The sequence below is a fragment of the Eptesicus fuscus genome, chromosome 18, assembly GCF_027574615.1.
Source record: "Eptesicus fuscus isolate TK198812 chromosome 18, DD_ASM_mEF_20220401, whole genome shotgun sequence".
NCBI classification, from domain to species: domain Eukaryota; kingdom Metazoa; phylum Chordata; class Mammalia; order Chiroptera; family Vespertilionidae; genus Eptesicus; species Eptesicus fuscus.
This window is the reverse complement of record NC_072490.1, coordinates 10471761-10491573: the sequence shown is the minus strand read 5'-3', so window position 1 is coordinate 10491573 and position 19813 is coordinate 10471761. Positions and strand designations below refer to the sequence as shown.

General features: G+C 47.9%; 1 protein-coding gene across 1 annotated transcript in view; it reads left to right on the top strand.

Moving 5' to 3' along the window:
* Positions 1 to 19813, top strand: part of MLH1 (mutL homolog 1) — a 32529-nt gene that overhangs the window by 5016 nt on the left and 7700 nt on the right. Inside the window, exons 4-13 of the mRNA XM_008154103.3 lie at positions 1155 to 1228; positions 2895 to 2967; positions 3978 to 4069; positions 5453 to 5495; positions 5634 to 5722; positions 7631 to 7743; positions 9646 to 9739; positions 10851 to 11004; positions 12918 to 13282; positions 15188 to 15336. Coding sequence (XP_008152325.2) covers positions 1155 to 1228; positions 2895 to 2967; positions 3978 to 4069; positions 5453 to 5495; positions 5634 to 5722; positions 7631 to 7743; positions 9646 to 9739; positions 10851 to 11004; positions 12918 to 13282; positions 15188 to 15336 — 1246 coding nt within the window. The remainder of the gene's footprint in view (positions 1 to 1154; positions 1229 to 2894; positions 2968 to 3977; positions 4070 to 5452; positions 5496 to 5633; positions 5723 to 7630; positions 7744 to 9645; positions 9740 to 10850; positions 11005 to 12917; positions 13283 to 15187; positions 15337 to 19813) is intronic.

Genomic DNA, 19813 nt, shown 5'->3' with positions numbered 1-19813 from the left:
AGGGAGGGTCTGTTATTACCCTGCTTTACATACGAGGAAACTGACACAGAGTTTGGAACCCTGCGAGTTTGACTCCAGTGCCCGTGCTCCTCTAAGGCTCCAATGCCAGTACAAAGGGTCCGTCTGCCAGAGGCACCCTCTCTTCCTGGCGTTATGTGGTACTGTAGTCCTGTGTGTATGTAATGTTCTTCCTTACACAGGTCTCAGAATTATTTTTAATAATGCAAATTAGCTCAATTACATAAACCAGAGAAATTCTCTGAGCCTGAGCCGCATTCCTTATTAATGAACTAAACCTGCCATGGGCTACATTCACTGTCTCCTGAGATGCTGTCACACAGACCCATCACACTGCCTGGGTTGCATTTTTATATGCTAAGATAGCCTTGTGAAAGAGATACAGCCCTAACCGGTTTGGCTCAGTGGATGGACCGTCAGCCCATGGACTCAAGGGTTCTGGGTTCAGTTCCGGTCAAGGGCACATACCTCGGTTTCAGGCTCAATCCCCGGCCCTGGTTGGGGCCCACAACCAATCGATGTGTCTCTCTCATATCGACGTTTCTCTGCCTCTCTCTCAAAATCAATGGAAAAACACCTTCAGGTGAGATTTAACAAAAAAAGAAAAAGAAAGAAAGAAGATACAGATTTCAAAGGACTAGGAAACCGATCTTGATTATAAAGGGGAAAAATTGGTCATTTTAAATTTGTTTTGTCTTAATTGCATAATTTAAAATTTACATTTCTAAACATGTAATTGCCTACAGAAATTTTGAAAAATGTGTACAATATGATCTATTTGGAGTGACTCTGATACCCATTTCTGAAGTACAGGTTTTAAAATTGTTAGAAAATAAATCACTGAGAATATTTAACGTGTTCTATATATAAACAGAATTGCTATTTATACATTAATTATTTGGTGTTCCTTTTGGACTTTTAATGTATTTTCCCTTGTGTTAGTAATTATGCTACAGATTCAATTTGATGCCCTTTTTTGTTTTGAAAACGTGTTATCCAAATGAGTGAGCAGGGTGCGCATTGTTGCCATGTTAACACAGAGTGGAGGAGGCAGTGTAGATAACCTTTTCCTTAATGATGTGACGGGGTTGACTCAGCAGTGAATTTTTTTTCATCCCATTTCCTTTTCTTCCTAGGCTTTGGCCAGCATAAGCCACGTGGCTCACGTTACTATCACAACCAAAACAGCGGATGGAAAGTGCGCATACAGGTACAGCGCTGTCGTCTTTTATTCATTGATGTTCACCCAGAGGTGTGCTTTATGTCTGCATCTCAAAGTAATCCCATCTAGACAGCAATGTTACCTTTTTTGGCTGAGCTCTTGGGTAAATTTTCTCGCCTCCCTTTGGATTAGGGAAGGTTATTAGGTGATAATCTTATTTGAAGATAGATGTGACATATTACATGTGTCTGGCAAGCTATCTATTACACAGACATATTCTAAATGGTAGGGTATGGCTTTGAGCTGACTACAGGGCTGCGGCTGGGGTCCTGGAGGCTCCCGGTTGCCCAGCTGGCTCGGGAGCCACCACTCCCTGCCACACGTGCATGCCTGGGCTGGCGTGCCTTGGTGTGGATGCCACTGACCATCTGTTGTGCTGGCACAGTTTTCAGAAACTGATGAACGGCCTTAGAACAGAACAAAAACAGGATTCAAGGAATCAGAATCACATCTCTGTTTTTTTAGGTTCTGGCCATTCACTGGTGGGCATTTCTGCCTGTTTCTGGGTCCCTTGAACAGACAGATGTGAAGTAGAGGGCGGTGGAGCATTTCAGCGTATCCAGCACTGATGCATTTGACTCTGAATATAACTGCCCTAGGACCTGGGTGGGGGAGGGCTGATACCATTAGAATCCCTTCTCACAAAATGGGGAGCCTGGGGCACAACTCCCGTTCCTTCACCTCTGGGGCCATGTTTGCCCCTGCTCAGGACCTCCAGTGGCCCCCCTCCGGGGCGGGGTGAAATCCAGTCGTCATCATGGCAGCCAGCGCCCTCCTAACGTGCTCTCAGTCCACCTTCCAGCCCCGCTCTCCACACATCGCCCGCTGCCGTGTTTTCTAAAGCCTCTGTGCTTCTCTTTCTATTTTTCTCTTCCTGGGTTATCTTCCCTGACCTCTCCTCCTGAAACGTATTCCTCCCAGAGCCCGGATGAGTTGTCACCTCTTCTGTGACACTTCACCTGCCCCCACTCTCACCCCAGGCTGGCTGTTTCCTTCTCTAGATCACTTAGCCCCGTGGTCGGCAAACTGTGGCTCGCGAGCCACATGCGGCTCTCTGGCCCCTTGAGTGTGGCTCTTCCACAAAATACCACGGCCTGGGCGAGTCTGTTTTGAAGAAGTGGTGTTAGAAGAAGTTTAAGTTTAAAAAATTTGGCTCTCAAAAGAAATTTCAATCGTTGTACTGTTGATATTTGGCTCTGTTGACTAATGAGTTTGCCGACCACTGACTTAGGCCATTTTTCTCCACTTTTGGTAAAAGTCTGTGCTCTCACTAGAGCAAGAGCTTTCTAAGGCCTGTCTTTGTTGCTGGGGTCTCTGCAGACCTGATACATGGTAGCCCCCCAATAAATGATTGCAGAATTACTGAAGAAAATGGACTGCCATCTTAGGCACTGGCAAAACTATTCTTTGTAGCTCAAAACTCAAGAACTAAAAAGCAACATTTGCTAGAAGAAAAGGGATATATATACACTTTTTTGGTATCCAATTGGAATGATTTGGGAGTAGCGGAAAAATAAAGAAATGGTTATTAAGAAAATACATAACATTGGCTATATTTTAATGTGTCATTGGCATAATGTTCTTTTTTATCCGTTGGATAAGTATCTCTTCTGTTTCTATTGGGTGTTTATAATCTGTTCTGTTTTCTGATTAGAGCAAGTTACTCTGATGGAAAGCTGAAAGCTCCTCCTAAGCCATGTGCAGGCAATCAGGGGACCCAGATCACGGTGAGAATGGGACACGGGAGGGGGAATTGTTGGATAAGAACTTCATATAAATATTGAAATAAAATTGTCTCTGAACTTTCTAAATAACAGTAAATGAATCTCTGTTAGTTAATAGAGACCCCAGGATCTCACCCTCTACGCAAGATAAATGATTTTTGGCTTTTGTCCACCCCCTCATCTTTTTAAGCTGGGAGATTCTTTTCTTGGGATGGCAGGGCAGTTGGCATTGGAAGAACCTTGAGCTTGGCCCCAGGAGAGGTCAGAGTCCCCGCCTTGCCTTCAGTGGTTGTGTGTCCACAGTCAAGTCATTTACTGTCCCCTCACCTCACTTTTCTCATCCCGCAATGGAGTAAAGAATACCAGCCCACTCAGAGGGAGTTGGAGTGATCTGAGTGTGTCATCAGGAGAAAGTCCATGATGCTGCCCTGTTTCTATGATGCCACATGTGGTCTCTTCCCATCCTGTGGTTCTGTAAAGCATCCCACTGTCACGCATCCCACCTCTCCGCCTCCAGCCCCCGCTAGAGCACAGCTCCCTGGAGCTTGATGAGGCGGGAGGCCCAGTGAACGTGTGCTTCCAAGTTCGTGTTAACAGGGATCCACTTCCGGGTGACCACGCTGTGATTTCTAAGAACCCCAATGAGCTCAGAAATGATGTAATTATTCTTAGTTCAAAAATGTTTGAATGCCATGTGATATTATAATTATCTGTAAATGTATGTTGGCCCCACTAAATCTTGTGCTATTCTGGGCAGGACTGTGCATTATTTGTCTTCATATTCCCGTACAAAGCAAAGAGCCTGACTTCGAGCTAAGCCCCAGTACCTATTTGAGAAATCAGCGAGTACAAGTGGGAAGCAGGAGAAATAACACCTAATTTCCTTTGTTAAGGCTGCCCCGGGCTGTCGGTAAATAGTTGGATTCTCTGCCTTAAGGCCCAGCTGTAGGTGGACTGCTTGTTCTTTATTTCCACATCTCTGAATTTACAAGAAAGCTCAATCTTCTGTTCAGGTGGAGGACCTTTTTTACAACATTTCCACCAGGAGGAAAGCTTTAAAAAACCCAAGTGAAGAGTACGGGAAGATTTTGGAAGTTGTTGGCAGGTACAGTTCAAACTCTGGGCGTGGGTCTCTGAGATCTCTCCCCAGCGGGCCGGGCTCCCGGGCTTGAACTGAAGACAGCTGCTGGGCTGGAAAACAGCCGTCCTGGCTGCAGAACGTTGCAGGCCAAGGTTTAGTCAGTAATTCTGGCTTTTCTCTCATGTCCCCAGGAGAGAGCAGTTGGTGTCTGTATCAGTGAGGGTTCTTTGGTGACAAGCAAAACAGACGGACTAGCTAATGAGCCCAGAATCAATTGGTTGGAAGGCTGGGAGTGACTCACCGAGGGGGAGCAGCGTGGCCAGCTGCTGCTTGGGGAGGACAAGAACCAGGGTGGCTTCGGCGATTTCATGTCGTGACCCTGTTTCAGTTGCTTTCATCCTGTTCTTGATTCTGCTCAGAAGTCTCTTCCTGGGGTGGGCATCTGGTTGGCGTAGCCTGGGTCCCCCATCATGTCCCACGTCCCCGGGGAGAAGATTTCTTGATTGGCAGTCTAAGGCTGGGGAAGAGGTAGTTTCCCACGGGGAGACTAGGGACTGTTAACAGAAGGTGAAGGGATTCCAGGCAAGAGGAACAACGTCACGATAGACTTCATCTGCTGGCACAGTGGCTCCAGCATGGCCTCTCTAGGCCTGTATTTCCTGCGATTATAACAGACACATTAACTGCTTTGCAGTTTTTCTGAAAAATCAAAAATGAATAAAACATTTGCCCCTAATAAAGTGGAACGGACCCAGACATCCAGTTTCTTTTCTGTTCCCCAGAATTGTATAAATCAGTGTCAGACTATTCATTATCTCCTGGAAGTAAAAGCGCTCTAGTGGGCGGTTAGGGTCCGAGGTGTGGTAGAGTTAATTATTAGTTGTTATTGAATTAGTGCATTTTATTAGGCACAGCCCTTCGTGGGGCATGTGGGGGAGGGGTGGTGACTAATGGCTGGGAGGAGAGGCTGGCATAGGACCTCAGTTTGGGGAAGATGCGGGTGGGAGCCGTGTAATGGGGGGCTCTGAGCGAGAATAAAAGAGGGCTGTTAAAGCTGAGGTCTCAGCCTATCCTTGAGGCAACCCAGACCTTTAGAGTTTGTGAGAATAAAACCAGGCGAGGAGGAAATTGTGCCGAGATAGCCCTGGATCTGGTCAGCAGCCCAGCAATGCAGAGCGGAACCCTGTCTTCTGCTGGGTCAGCCACATTTAGCACTGCTAGCTGGGGAGGTGCCTGCCGGCTTATTTTCCTGTGGCTAACAGAGGGCACGTGAGGATGTTTCCGTTTGTGTCTGTCTGTGTTTACATCACTGACTCCACCGATGCACGTAACTGAAAGGGGGCTCTGACCTGCAGGGTGCGTTTGGCCACTCTGCTTACTGTTTCGTTTTGTTTTTGTCCTTGCCAGGTATGCAATACACAACTCAGGCATCAGTTTCTCAGTTAAGAAAGTAAGTTCTTGTTTCATAGGGGATGGTTAAGTATTAGAAAGGGAAAATGGCTTTTTATGGTGTTTGCCTGTGGAGGTGGGTTACACTGTTGCCATCACAGCTGGGTGACAGTAAGTCGCTGTATCTTCTGTTTCCCAGCAAGGTGAGACCGTGGCCGACGTGAGGACACTGCCCAATGCCACCACCGTGGACAACATCCGCTCCGTCTTTGGAAATGCTGTTAGCCGGTATGTTGAGAACTTACATTGTGAAAACATCCTCGGCATTTCATCACATCATTGTGGATAAGATAGCACCTGCCTTAAGAGTTTGCTTTAATCAAATACATTGAATCAAATGTTCAGGCTTCAAATTGTTAACAGAGTCGTTATTTCATGTAACCAACACTCCTGGGAGCTGTTGTCTCTTCGATGGCCTGGCTGTAAAAGAGTGTGTTCTTCCTAAGTCTCTGTCTTCAAAATAGCGTGTAGTAGGATTCTCTTATCCTCCAAAGCTCCCTCTTTTCCTTGTATTTCCATTATCATCCCTTTAGGATTAATTATCACTCAACATTGATTCATTGCCTCCATCTCCCAGGCTTTGTGCCAGGAGTTGAAGGTGTAAAGACGAGTAAAATATTATTCCCTGCCCTTGAACACTCCCTGTCTGGTGGCAAGCGCGTCTGTCAGTGTCACCACATCTTCACTGTCAAGGAAAGCCTCGGAGGGAAATTGCTTGCATTACAGAGTCCTCATAGCCATCCCCTCGGCCACCGTTTCCACCACCACCAAAACCACCGTGTCCGTCACACATTCCCAGCCAACATCCCAGGACTGTACAAAGCCCCAAATGCCAGTGTCGTAATCTGAGCGGAAAAATCCCAACATCCTTCTCTCTCTATGCCAAGCGTGCCTCCGGTGCTAGGGATACCCAGATGAAGGAGACAGCCTCTGACTTCCTTTTTCAAACAATCTTAAAAGCAGCAGCAGTAGTCACGGAACCCCATTTTCTACTTTGAAGGACAAATTACTCATTCTTGGAGCAAAACCAAATTTCTAACTAGGGAACAGTCAGTTTGCTTTTAATTACCTTTTTCTTACTAATTATGTGTTAATGAATTAATTGTTTTAAAATTGTGCTCCCAGAGCTAAAAATACATGTAGTGTGCTTTTAAGTGAGAGTGTACTCTAGTGAAACTTTTTAGAGTTTCTTGACCAACGGTAAGCCTCAGTGTTAGTTGTTGGGACATCCCTGGGACCGTAAGAGATGAACTCTCACAGAGCAGCGGTTCCCAAAGCGTGTCTCCAGGACACCAGCTCTAGAGCCGTTTTGGGAAGAAAGGGTTTGTGGGTTCGCTGTGTGTGGGAAACACTGCCAGCTCTACCCTGTGCTCAGACCCGAGCACACGTCCTGCCCTGCGTGGGGAGCTTCCACTGTAGCCTGTCATGCTCAGTGCGTGTCTGCCATTGGCTGGGTGCTGCGCTATATGCTAGAGACACATAGGAGGGAAGAAAGCAGAAATGATACCTACCCTCAGAGGACTCCTAGTGTGATTGGAAAGACACACGAGATAATTATGCCATTCACTAGAGGTGGTGCTAGATGCCGCAAAGGCTGTAAGGTGCAGTGGGAGACACTCTTGGGGGCATGGAGGGAGGTGGTCAGAGAAGGCTCTCTGAGGAAGTAATCCCGGAGATGCAAGGAGGAGCTGACTAGCTGACAGCAGCTTTCCAGGCAGAGGGACCCACTTAGGAAGACATCCCACCCCCTCCCCATCCCCACCCCGGGCCAAAACTGAGTGTGGCTTGTGTGAGGACACCACACGGGAGCCCCGTGTGAGTCAGTACAGTAAGGGATTCAGCAGAGACCGGCTCTTTAAGAATCTCATCTTTGGGATGTAGTTACTAAGATAAATAAAAGTTTCAGCACATGTCCCCTGGCCCAGCAGTGGAGCAATGCTTGCAGACAGCGGAAGTGCTTGAGAACACGGACAGGTGGACTGGGGTGGGCCCAGAGAACCTCAACGAGCCAAGTCAGGGTCCTCATTTGGGAGTTTGTTTATGGGAAGGAGCCCTGACTTTTCCACTTCGCATTCTTTATAATGTTGGAACTTCCTGATGTTTTCAAAAGCCTCACCATTTCTCTTTTCCCACCAGAGAATTGATAGAAGTTGGGTGTGAGGATAAAACCCTCGCCTTCAAAATGAAAGGCTACATATCCAATGCCAACTACTCGGTGAAGAAGTGCATCTTCTTACTCTTCATCAACCGTGAGTGCAAAAGAAGAAGTAGGGAGGCCAGTCCACAGGGGTTTTACGGACCATGGAAAAACTCCTGTTCCCGGGTCAGATTACACACAGGCACACCTCGTGCTGAAATGGGGTTTGGTTAGGAAGTGTTGGTAATTAATTTCTGGTCTGAGTCTGCTCAGCCCTCTGAGATGTGCCCAGGAGAGGGCGTGGCAGGCCCTGCGAGCCAGCGCACCTTTGTCACCTGCTGGCATTGGAGCCTTTCTGAGCAGGCCCTAGGCAGCTCCGTGTTCTCTCCTTAGATGGAGGGCCACTGCTTGAAATTGCTCAGCAGGGCAGAGGGGTAGGCAGTGTTAGTAAAGAAATTGAGTGCTAAGCCCCTGGAGATCTTTCTTGTTAAAGAGTGAGAATTCTTTATAATATAAAGCACAGAACTAAAAATCAGAGAGAAAATTAACTCAGGGAATTTGGAGTTTCTCAGATTCCTTTCCCTCTTTATCTCTCTGCTGACGTAGTGTTTACATGATTGCTGCCTATGAAGCCAATATCAGTGTGCATTCTGCCTCTTTTCACTTAATTGCATGCTACATGGGTTTGAGAGACGGGGCAATAGCAAGTAATCCCAAACACAGTCTCATCCCGTTTTTCTTTTTCCATCCAGAAACAAGATGCATCTTTCCATTTGTTCAGTTCTTCCCATTTTTATCCCATAGGTCCTTTACCTTTAGCGTTTGAAGCAATTCATAATTATGTTGTAATTTTTGTTTTGTGTGCTTGCTACTGGGAATGGTATAACACCCCCTTCCATTTATAGTGATAACCAGCGATGAATGTCCCCAGTAATACATATTGGACAGCAGTTGTTCAAAACAATATAGAAACAGTAAGGAGAGAGCCATGTTTTATAGCCACGGTCTGTTCAGCTGATTTGTATTGGCAGGGTCTTTTCCAGCTTCGTTGGGAGGGGCGTAAGCTAGAAGGACTTCTAACAAGCTTGCTTCCACCAAGGCTCAGAAAATGTTTTCATTTGTTGTTTCCTGACCACGAAGAGTAACCGCTTTGTAACGTATGTGTTAGCTACCGAACAGACAAGCAAAGGTCCCTGTGAGTGCCATCTGAGTAGGTCACGTCCATGCCTCTGGTGGGCTGTTTACCACACAGGCTCTGCGTAACATGAGCTAATCTGGTCTTGCGGCCAAGTTCCCGAAAGCAGAGAGGGGTCAGGCCCTTACTCGGTTGTCTCACACGCTAGGCTCGCTCAGTTGGCAGGGACAGAGAACAGTCCTGTGGCATGTCTCAAGTTCAGAAGGCTCCACAGAGGGCCGCCAGCTGTCCCTCTGTCAGTGCCCACACCTGCTCCAGCCTGTGTGGGCCGGACACGTGAGATACAGCACAGTGAGGTTATTGAGGGAGATGTTGTGAGCACCCAGAGTATAATTTCTTCCCTGATAAAATCAGGCCACGCTTTTGATTGGAATTAAATTGACCACTTGCACACACAGCTCTCTAGTAGTGCTGCGGGGGAGGGTGAAGAGGGGGACTTTTTTTACCAGCTCACTGTCTCCCAGCACGTGTCACACGTGACTGGTGGCCAGTGTGTATTGGCAGGATGAGGAGTCTGAGGGCTGACGTCAGACTGCCCACTGCCCAGCAAGGGCAAAGGCAGTCCGTGTGGCTGACCGAGGGGGAGGGAAGTGGGCAGGCAGGATTGACTGCTACTCGGTGAGAGGAGAGACGCCCAGGCCCATTGTGAGATGTGGGGGAGGAGCCACAGGGAAAGGGGGCTCTTCCTTCTGGGAGTCTGATGTGGGAGTCACCCCAGAAGTGGTCTTCCCGAGGTGATTTCATGGCGATGTGACTGTTCACCCGTCACCTCACCCGTCAGGACGGTTGTGAGCTGCTTCCTTCCCTTTTCTTTTTTAGATCGTCTGGTAGAGTCAACTTCCTTAAAAAAAGCCATTGAAACGGTGTATGCAGCGTATTTACCCAAAAACACACACCCGTTCCTGTACCTCAGGTAACGTAGCACCGGACTGCCCGCCCACCAGGCACAAGAAACAGAATTCCACCACGCTGTCCTCTCTGAGAGGGACGGCTTGCCAGCAGCCCCTGGGCGTGAACCCCAGGCCCCACCAGCACAGGGCGTTCCGTCCCTTCTCACAGTGCAGGGCGCCGTTTTCTTTCATCTGTTCACTCCCGCAGCAGAACCTCACTGAGAGCCGCCCGTGTGCCAGGCGCTGTGCTGCTAAAACAGATGTGAGCTGACCTCCTGAGCCAGGCAGAAGTTGCCCCTAACCTGGCAGGGAAACCCCTTCTGCCTCCTGGGGCCCTCCAGGGCCCCCTACTGACAAAGGTTCACATTGCAAAGCTTCATTATCACAGAGCAAGCAATGAAAGATGGATTTGGAGCTGAGACATAAGGTGATAGCTTGCACATCCTCTCAGCTGATTTCTTTTTTTTTTTTTTTTTTTTAGAGAGAAGGAGAGAAAGAGAGAGAGAGAGAGAGAGAGAAACATTGATGTGCGAGAGAAACATCGATCAGTTGCCTTCTGTATGTACCCCAACTAGGGATTGAACCCGCAACCTGGAATTGCCCTGACCGGGAATCGAATGGGCGACTCTTCAGTGCACCGACCAGGGCTAAACTGACTTTTGTATTACATTTTAGTGATAGAAAGTTTTCTCACATAAATACTTGTTTTGATCTTCACGTAATACCAACCAAAAGTAGGGGACAGGCTCCTGTTTACAGATGAGAAAACCCACCCAGAGAAGTTAAGTGACTTGCCCCAGGTCACATAATAAAAAAGTCCACTAGTTCTGGAATGATAGTAACAGCTGACATATAGTAAATGTGCCAGTTGCATGTAAAGTGCTTTATATGCAATTAATCTCCACTTTACAAATGAGGAAGCTGAGGTAAAGAAAGACGACGTAACCTGCCCCAAGCTACACAGCTTCTCGTAGTGGAGTCAGCCTTGAGCCCAGGTCACTCAGACTTGACCCTGAAGTTTTGACCATTTTGTCATTTGGCCTCAAGACGTCTTGGCCACCACATATACGACGTGTGAACTCCCCCGCCCCCAGTCCTGCACCATCTGGGGTAATTGGTCTCTCTCTCTGCCAGTCTAGAAATCAGCCCGCAGAATGTGGATGTCAACGTGCACCCCACGAAGCACGAGGTCCACTTCCTGCACGAGGACAGCATCCTGGAGCGGGTGCAGCAGCACGTGGAGAGCAAGCTCCTGGGCTCCAACTCCTCCAGGACCTACTTCACCCAGGCGAGCTGCGGCCACCTGTTTCTCTGGTTTCCTGTGGAACAGTGCCCGTGTGGGACTGGCTGCTGCTTAGAGTCACTAACGTGTCCTGATCCTCCATATTGCCCATGAAACGGAAACTCTAGAGGCATGATTTTATTCAGAGTAAACAACTTGTTTTGCAAGAATTCTTGGTAGAAGAGGCCATGCACTTCCTATCGCATCCCAGCAGGAGGTGCACACTGACTTGTTCTGTCATTCCGGTGATCGGCTGGTGATAGTCTGATTCCTTCATTGTAAAGTGCCTCCCTAATGGTTTCACCATCATGGGTGGCTGTAACCTGAATCAGTTATTTAATTCGGATTGCAGATTATGATTTTCTGATTTTATAATTTTTTTCTGTTAATTCATTAGAATTATTCTGTTTAGAAGAACTTTCCCTCATTTGTTAGAGCTGTTTGGTTATCCTGAAATACAGTTCATACTAGGAAGTAAGGATAAATCTGAATTCTATCCCTTTAATTATCATTTTGCAAAGGAATAAGTTGGTGTTCTAGTAATCTCCAATATGACATTTAATGACTTTTTTCTCCCTTTTTGTCTCTTTTTAAAAATATATATATATATATTTTATTGATTTTTTACAGAGAGGAAGGGGGAGGGACAGAGAGCCAGAAACATCCATGAGAGAGAAACATCCATCAGCTGCCTCCTGCAAACCCCCTACTGGGGATGTGCCTGCAACCAACACACATGCCCTTGACCGGAATCGAACCTGGGACCCTTCAGTCCACAGGCTGACACTCAAGCCACTGAGCCAAACTGGTCAGGGCTCCCTTTTTATCTCTTCCTGTTAATCAATTATGGTCATTTCTCTCTCTCTGTTTTTGTTAAAACTCATCCAAGGATATTTTTCCCATTGATTTTTTTTAGAGTGAAAGGGAGGGAGTAGGGGGAGGGAGAGACATTGATGTGAGAGAGACACATCGATTGGTTGCCTCCTGCACATGCCTCAACCGAGGCCGGGGATCAAGCCTGCAACACAGATACATGCCCTTGACCAGGACTCAAACCACAACCCTTCCGTGTGTGGGCTGATGCTCTAATCACTGAGCCATGCAGGCCAGGGCTCATTTCTCTCTTTGATGTTCAAGTTATTTCATCTGAGACCAAGGGAAGCCCCTTCAAGCTGGTGTTCTTATCCTTTTGACCCAGTTTCATTCGTCTTTGATAGTTTATTTGTTCCTGGCATGACAAGATATTCTAGGTTCTCTTTGTACTTTCCCAGTCCGTTTCTCCAAGGAGCTCTGATTTATTTTAGAAGGGAATGGTATTTAGAGGCTGTAATCTGGATCGGGGGGTCCTCATTACCACTGGGTGGTCATTGCTTTGGGCCTTTCCAGTGGACAGAGCTAGGAAATATATATATTTAAACGTAAACAGAATGGTGGTTGCCAGGAGCTGGGGAGAGGGGAGGATTTTAGTGTCAAGGGCACAGGGGATCAGTTTGGAAGGATAAAAAGTCTGAAGATGAATGGTGGTGATGGTCACACAACAGTGTGAATGGTTAATGCCACAGAACTATATACTTAACAACAGTTAAGTGGTAAATTTTGTGTTATGTATATTTTACCACAATAAAAAAATAAAATCCTCTTATGGCAGCAGGAAAAACCTAAAAATATTAGAACTTTTCACTGATATTTCCATTTTAAACCAATTTTAAGACTATAAAGATTGGGTGAATTTTTGACTTTTATATTTGTGTATCTTTATTTTTATACTTCAAAGTTAGGTCCGATTTGCTTCTGTAATAATAATTCTGTTATGATAACCACACCTGGTTTGAGCTTTTCCCCAGCACTGCTCCGCTCTGGGCCCTGGGCTTCTGGACTTCGGATTCTGAACCTTCCCACTGTCTTCTCTTTTGTCACAGACGTTACTACCCAGTCTTGCTGGCCCCTCTGGGGAGGTGGTTAAATCCACAACAGGCGTGACGCCCTCGTCTGCTTCTGGAAGTGGCGACAAAGTGTATGCCCACCAGATGGTCCGCACTGACTCCCGGGAGCAGAAGCTCGATGCCTTTCTGCAGCCTGCGAGCAAAGTCAGTCAGCCCCAGGCCATTGTCCCGGAGGACAGCTCAGGCACCGCCAGGGCCAGGCAGCAAGACGAGGAAATGCCGGAGCTCCCAGCCCCTGCCGACGTGGCTGCCAAGAGTCAGAGCTCGGAGGGGATCCCAACTACGGGGACTTCAGAAACGTCAGAGAAGAGAGGGTCCTCCTCCAGCCCGGACAACCCAAGGTATGGCCCTTTAGGAAAAGTGCAACTTGCCTCCTTTGTTCTGTAATAAAACTGCCTCCAACGTGGGCTGTTCATGAACCACTTGTATCTCCTCTCTCCCCTCGGCCTCCGATGGGACAGTGCTGGGGCCTTGTCCACTGTCTGCCTTTGACCAGGTCTTGAGAGTCACCCATGATAGTGGCCTTTGAATTGTCTTAAATATCCATGATCCCAAGCATTAGTTAAAAACATCAGGGAAAAAATCAGATTTCCCCCGTAATTTTAGTGATGACTTTTGATAAGGCCTCAACAGCAGCGGTGGCTAGAGAGAAGCCTAGCATACCTGGAGGATGCTCTTCCATCCCATTCAAACCCGCTGTCACTCCTTTCAGAAGAAACACACTTTCTCAGGTCAGGCTAGGAACCTCCCTGAAGCACGAGGCTGGTGGTGAGCGCGGGGAGAGAAAGAAGGCAGGACCAGGACTAGTGACTGCCGTTGCATTTTGAGCGTTTGCAGGACAGTCTGCAGCTTCCTGAAAGACACCACGCTGAAGTCTGTGAGGTGGATATTCATTGTTTGTGTTCAGGTACTGAACCTGGAGCTCAGGGTCATCTGCCCAAGGCCGCACATCCACTGGGTGGCCGACCACAAAGCTCTGGTACTAACCGGCCATTGGAACTGGATACGTTATTTAACTCCTGTTTGCTCATTTCTGAGTCAGTCTAGTGAGACGATGTCTAAGGGTTTTCCCCCCGAGAATAATGAAGGATGCTAACTTTTATTGAGCACCCACTATGTGCCAGATACTTTACATACATTATCTCATTTCGTGCTCTTAACAGCCCTGCCAGGGAAGTATTACATTTCTGTTTATTGCTTGGGAAACTAATACCACAAGCTGTTTAACCACACAGCAAAGGAAATTTTTAAAACCAGAAGTCAGATTGGATTGTCCTCTGCTGAAAAGCAGTGGCTTCCTGTTGCACTTGGGATAAAACCCCTGTCCTCCCTCCGGCCCACCACTTCCCTCTCCCGCGAGGTGTCTGGCCACACTGCTCTGGTGCCGACCTGAGCTCACCGAGCTTCGCACCCCTGCGCTCTCGCTGTTCCCTCGGCCGAGGGAGACTGGCTTCTTGTCAGTCAGATCTCAACTCGGATGTCGCCTCTTACCAGAGGCCTTCCTTGTCCATTTCATCTAAAGTTCTCTCTCTCACTTCCCCACCATTCTATGATGTTCCCTTGTTTTATTTTCTTCGTAGCATTTATTGCTACTTAAAATGATTTCTGTTCCATTGCCGTTTGACTCCCACGGCAGACCCCTTGTCGGCCTTGTTCGTGGCTGAATGTAGTATATAACAGTGCCTGATGGGGAGGTAAACGGAGCGCTGAAGAATGAGACTTGGGCCAAAACCGGTTTGGCTCAGTGGATAGAGCGTCGGCCTGCGGACTGAAAGGTCCCAGGTTCGATTCCGTTCAAGGGCATGTACCTTGGTTGCGGGCACATCCCCAGTAGGGGTTGTGCAAGAGGCAGCTGATCGATGTTTCTCTATTATCGATGTTTCTAACTCTCTATCCCTCTCTCTTCCTCTCTGTGAAAACTCAATAAAATATATTAAAAAAAAAAAAAAAAAAGAATGAGACTTGGGAAGGTCAGCTCACCTGCGGCTCTGCAGGGCCACGCTAGGCTCCAGATTCCTGGCGCGTGCAGGCCCGGGCTGGGCCCTGAGGGTTGGCAGAGAAGCAGCGTGCCGGAGAACAGGCTGGCCTTGCTGGCCTGCCGCCGGGATCCCTCCCAGGTGTGCAGAGCCAGCACAGAGAAGCTGCCCCCTTCTCCAAGATGCAGGACACCAACTGGGCTGATCTATTAGTATTATTTTAATTTAGAAAGAATAGTAGTGATCTGCCAGTTCCTTATCTCATTGCAGAAAGAGACATCGGGAAGGCTCCGACGTGGAGATGATGGAAGATGAGTCCCGGAAGGAAATGACGGCAGCTTGCACGCCCCGGAGAAGGATCATTAACCTCACCAGTGTTCTGAGTCTCCGGGAAGAAATTAACGAGCGGGGACATGAGAGTACGTAAGTGTCTGTCGGGGTCTCAGAGGGCCGGGGCTGCTGACGTCTGGTTTTGGGGAATACAGAACATATCCAGGTTAGATGGCCACTGCAGCCTGCTGAGCAAACCTCTCCTTTCCTCACCCACAGCAGCAGCAGCTCAAAGGCAGTTCTCAGCTGGGAGTCTCTGGTTTTAATTGGAATTAATCGGTATTCTCAGTAAACCACAGGAGCCATCATTTAAACAAGCTTCAGTTTGTTTCTTAACTTAAAGCTGCAAAGTTCCACTCCCGTGGGCGGACTGGCGTGCCGTTGCTGAAAGTGACAGGCTCTGAGGGTCCTGGGTTCACCTCCTGCCACTCCCACTTCTGTGTGACCTGAGACTCATGACTTAACCTTCTGTGCCTCAGTTTCCCTCATCTGTAAAGAGATTAATTTTACCCTCCAAGATAATTGTATTGGTTAGAGATAAAATGTCAGTAAAACACTTGTTGCAGAGTAAGGAATCGGTAGATATTTTTATATCCTGGAGACAAAGTGATAAACCGTCATCTTCCTCAGAAACAGCCTCCCAGAATGCCGGAGCGGACAGCTCCATTCTGGGCCCCTTTACTTCAAAACTAACTTCATGGTTTTAGGAAATAAAAGGGGGCTAGTCACCTCCCAGCGGTGAACCGACCAGGGGTTAAGGTGTGACAGCGACTTGTCCCTCGCAGCACTGACCCCACTTGGACACCGTTGCTCTGCCCCGTGTCTACACGAGTTGGCATGGCTTTTCCATTTTCCGTCTGCAACACATTTCTTGATTAGAATAAATTTCAACACTGCTACAAAATGTGTCTTAAACGACGACAACCGGAAGGAAATGGGTACCTTTCCCACTAACCCACAGCCTCCTGGAACAGCTGTCCTGACTCATGGCCCCTGACATTTTCAGGTTTGAGAGAAGTCAGGCGGCCTCCGTTGGCCTTTCTTCCTTGCTGCCTCTTTTCTCAGCACGCGGGCTTTGTCTGCATTGGGGGGCGGGGGGGGGGGGGGGGAATCCAGGCGCCTCCACTGCGGGGACAGAACTGTAAGAGCTTCCTGTGACGAAGGTCTTGCCGGTGGTGGAAGTAGCTGCCACTTGGCTCCTGGTGTTTGTTTCCATGAAGATGCGCTCTGGTTGCTCTTTCCCTGTTATTGGCTTCCCAGCTGGGAGCCCTTAAAACCACTTTCAATTACGTCAGAAAGGTGGGCTGGTACTGATGTATTTAGCAGTTTTCCCACGGGTGATTTTAATGGACTCCCTCAGATCTGGAATTTGCAGTTTTCTTTAAGGGTTTGTCTCTCTTGTGCAAAGCAGGCTATGTAAAGTTCAATTTCAATAAATTTCTGAATAGGTGCCAACTGTTTTCAGTGCGGTGTAAAAATAACGTGCGTCAGGTTTGATGCGGTTCGGAGTCCATTGCTGAGGCTAAGAGGAGGAATCTGAATACTCTAAGATTGTGTGTTCCTACCCATCATCTCATGTAAGTCCAGAATAGTCTGATGCGGGAAAGCCGGCTGACTTTGAGTTGAATGCCGAACAGGGGTTTCTCGGAAGCTCGGATTTGGTGAGCTCGGCCACTCACCTTCCTGGACCAGCAGCCTGCTGCTCCCCCCAGGAGCCGTGCCTGCCCAGGAGACACGCAGATCCATTTCCCATGACGACGTTCCGGTCGCACTTGTTGGTGAGGTTATTGCAGCGGTGTAGGGGCTGGGCAGGGGTCACGTGTGTTGAGCTCACTGCCTCATCCTTGGTGCCGGCAGAGAGCGGGCACGTGGCCTCAGTAGGCGTTTGCCAAAGGAGTAAGTGAATGAGAGGAGCAGCCAGGCAGTGAAGCCTGACCGTTTTTATTCTGAAAGGATGTCCAAGTTGAACGCCCCGTCAGACGACTCCCTGGTGTCTGGTGGATTTACCCATTTCCGGTGGCACATTCGTCAGATGAGGTCAGTTTTTGGCCCCGTATGCAGTGACATGTTCCACAGGTTTGGGCCCATCTCCGGTTAGTAATGCCTGAACTTATGTATTGCTGGTTCCATCATTTCAGTCTGTAAATTAATGAGGACCAGGAGTGTCCTAGGTTATTTGCTCTCATTTGAATGTGAAAGCGTGCTTAACATTTTATCCACAATTTTCTTTTCTTTTCTTGGTCTTTGGTGAACAGTCCTGGGTCTAAATGTACATGCTCATATTGTCTGTCCCCGGGTGAGTTTCTCTGGTTCATGAAATCAGCTCAGCAGACACCTGTCAAGTATCTTCTCGGTACAGAATGTGCCATGCCAAGGCCTGAGGCAGGAAGGGAGCTGAATGAACCGCGGGCCCTGCCATGAGTGCTGTGGGACTGCTCACGAGAGAACTGGCGGCAGCGTGAGGAAGAGGGACACACACTGTCACAGCGCCCAGGCTGAGGGCCGCTGGGTGGGCTCAGGGGGTGACTGATGTCCCGGGGCTGCTGCCGCTGGTGCAGCGCGTGGAGCTCCCGCCCTGCACAGCCCTCAGGAGCTGGAGGACCGGCCCCCTTCCCTGGTTTGGCTTCACTTGCTCTGGGAAGCATGCTGAGACCAAGGCCTCCATTGTGAACTCAGGTGTGTGGTTTGGCTGGGAAGCGTAGAAGGATTTTGTCCCATTTGGCTGCTGGCAGGATGGCAGGGACATGCCCACAGGCTTCTGTGCTCTGGGGCGTTTTGGGGGAAGAATAAACGGAGGCCCTTCAGGTCCTGAGAAGAGGCTGTGAGGGGTCCAAATAGCCTCATGGCACCCAGTTAGCAGAGCCTGCCTGTCTTCCTGGTGGATTGGTGCCTGGCGGAAAGCAGCCTGCAAGCCTCGGGCGGGGGCAGGCGCCGCCTCCGCGGCCTGGGTGCTGGCCGGGCCCTGCAGTAGCCGCGGCCGGCAGAGCCCCCGTGCCAGATGTGTGGAAACTCCGCTGCCTCATGCCGCACACGTCCTCTCCTCAGTGCCTCATCAGTCAGGACTATTTGATGTTCTCCAGCTTTTAAAATAATCATTTTCTGCCCACGCAGAACATCCTGCAGAGACGCTGAGTTGCCAGTGGGAACAGAGGGGAACACTTATTCTAAAAATGAAGAAAACAAGCTTTTTCTTTTTTTTAATGGGGGAGCAGGGAGTGTTGCAGAACTTATATAACAACAGCTGTGGTGCCCGAGCTTTAAAAAAAAGCATGGTAAAGACGTGATGTACAGGCTTACTGCTGTTTCCACACCCTTGCCCTTTGGGCTCCAGCCCCTCTTCCTCCAGCCCCTTCATATATATATGTATATATATAAAATGCAAAATCATATTTATAAACTATAGGTAGGGTCTACAGAAGAAAACAAATCTGCACATGCTTAAAGAAACAGAACATGCCATCACCTTTGAAGGTCTTATGTCTTTCTTCCCTGTCCCATCCCTTGTCCTTCTCCCTTGGAGTAACCATGACCCTAAATTTTATTATTATTTTCTTTCTTTTTATTCTAGTTTTATCACCCATATTTGTAGCCCTAAAAAACTGCTTTTATAAGTTTTAAACTTTATATAAACACTTGTACTGTATTTTAGTGAGATACACACACACACACACACACACACACACACACACATATGTTCATAAAATTCGTCCATCTTGTTATGTATGCTCTGGTTTACTTTGGCTGTGTAATGGATCCCACTTCATGACTATGCTGCATGCTTGTTCATTCGTTAGAGGACTCACATGGCCTCACCTTTGCCTCTCACACCCCATCCCTTTTCCACTCCTGAGAGGACCCAGAACTTGGCACACTGGCTGGGAAGCTCTGCTGCAGGGCATATGCTTAGGAGAGTTACTGCTGGGCCATAAAAGACAGTTGTTTTCCAAAGGGGTCGGATGAGTGTACAGTCCCACCAACAATGTGAAGAAGTTGCATTTGCTCCACTTCTCCTCCAGTGTCTGATCTGGTATCTGATGGTGGTTTTTATTTACGTTTCCTTAGTTACTGAGGAAGTGGAGTAAGTATATTTCCTCTTCTGTTAGGCCTGTTTGGTCTCTGACCCATTTTTCTGTTGGGTTTTTGGTCTTTTCTGATTTTAGGAGTCCTTTATATATTCTGGGTAGTAATCAGATACATGGAAATACTACGCCCTCCCCCCCCCCCCCCCCCCCCGTTCAGGGCTCATCTGGTATTATTTTCTTATGAACACTTCTTTTATGAACAGAAATTCATAGATTTAATGTAGACAGTTTTTATGAATTATGCTTTACAGATTGGCTCTTTTATCTTAGGAAATTATTCCTAATTCTGAGATAATTAAATATATACTCTCCTAAAATGCTTATACCTAAATCTTATTCCACCTGGAATTCATCTTTGGTATATGGCGTTAGATTCATGTGAACATCTGATGTTCCCTAATACATTGTTATTGTCAATGTGTTTGGATTTAGCAAATACTATTTGCTCATAATTCTTTCTCTCTGACCTTTTATAGTCTGCCCT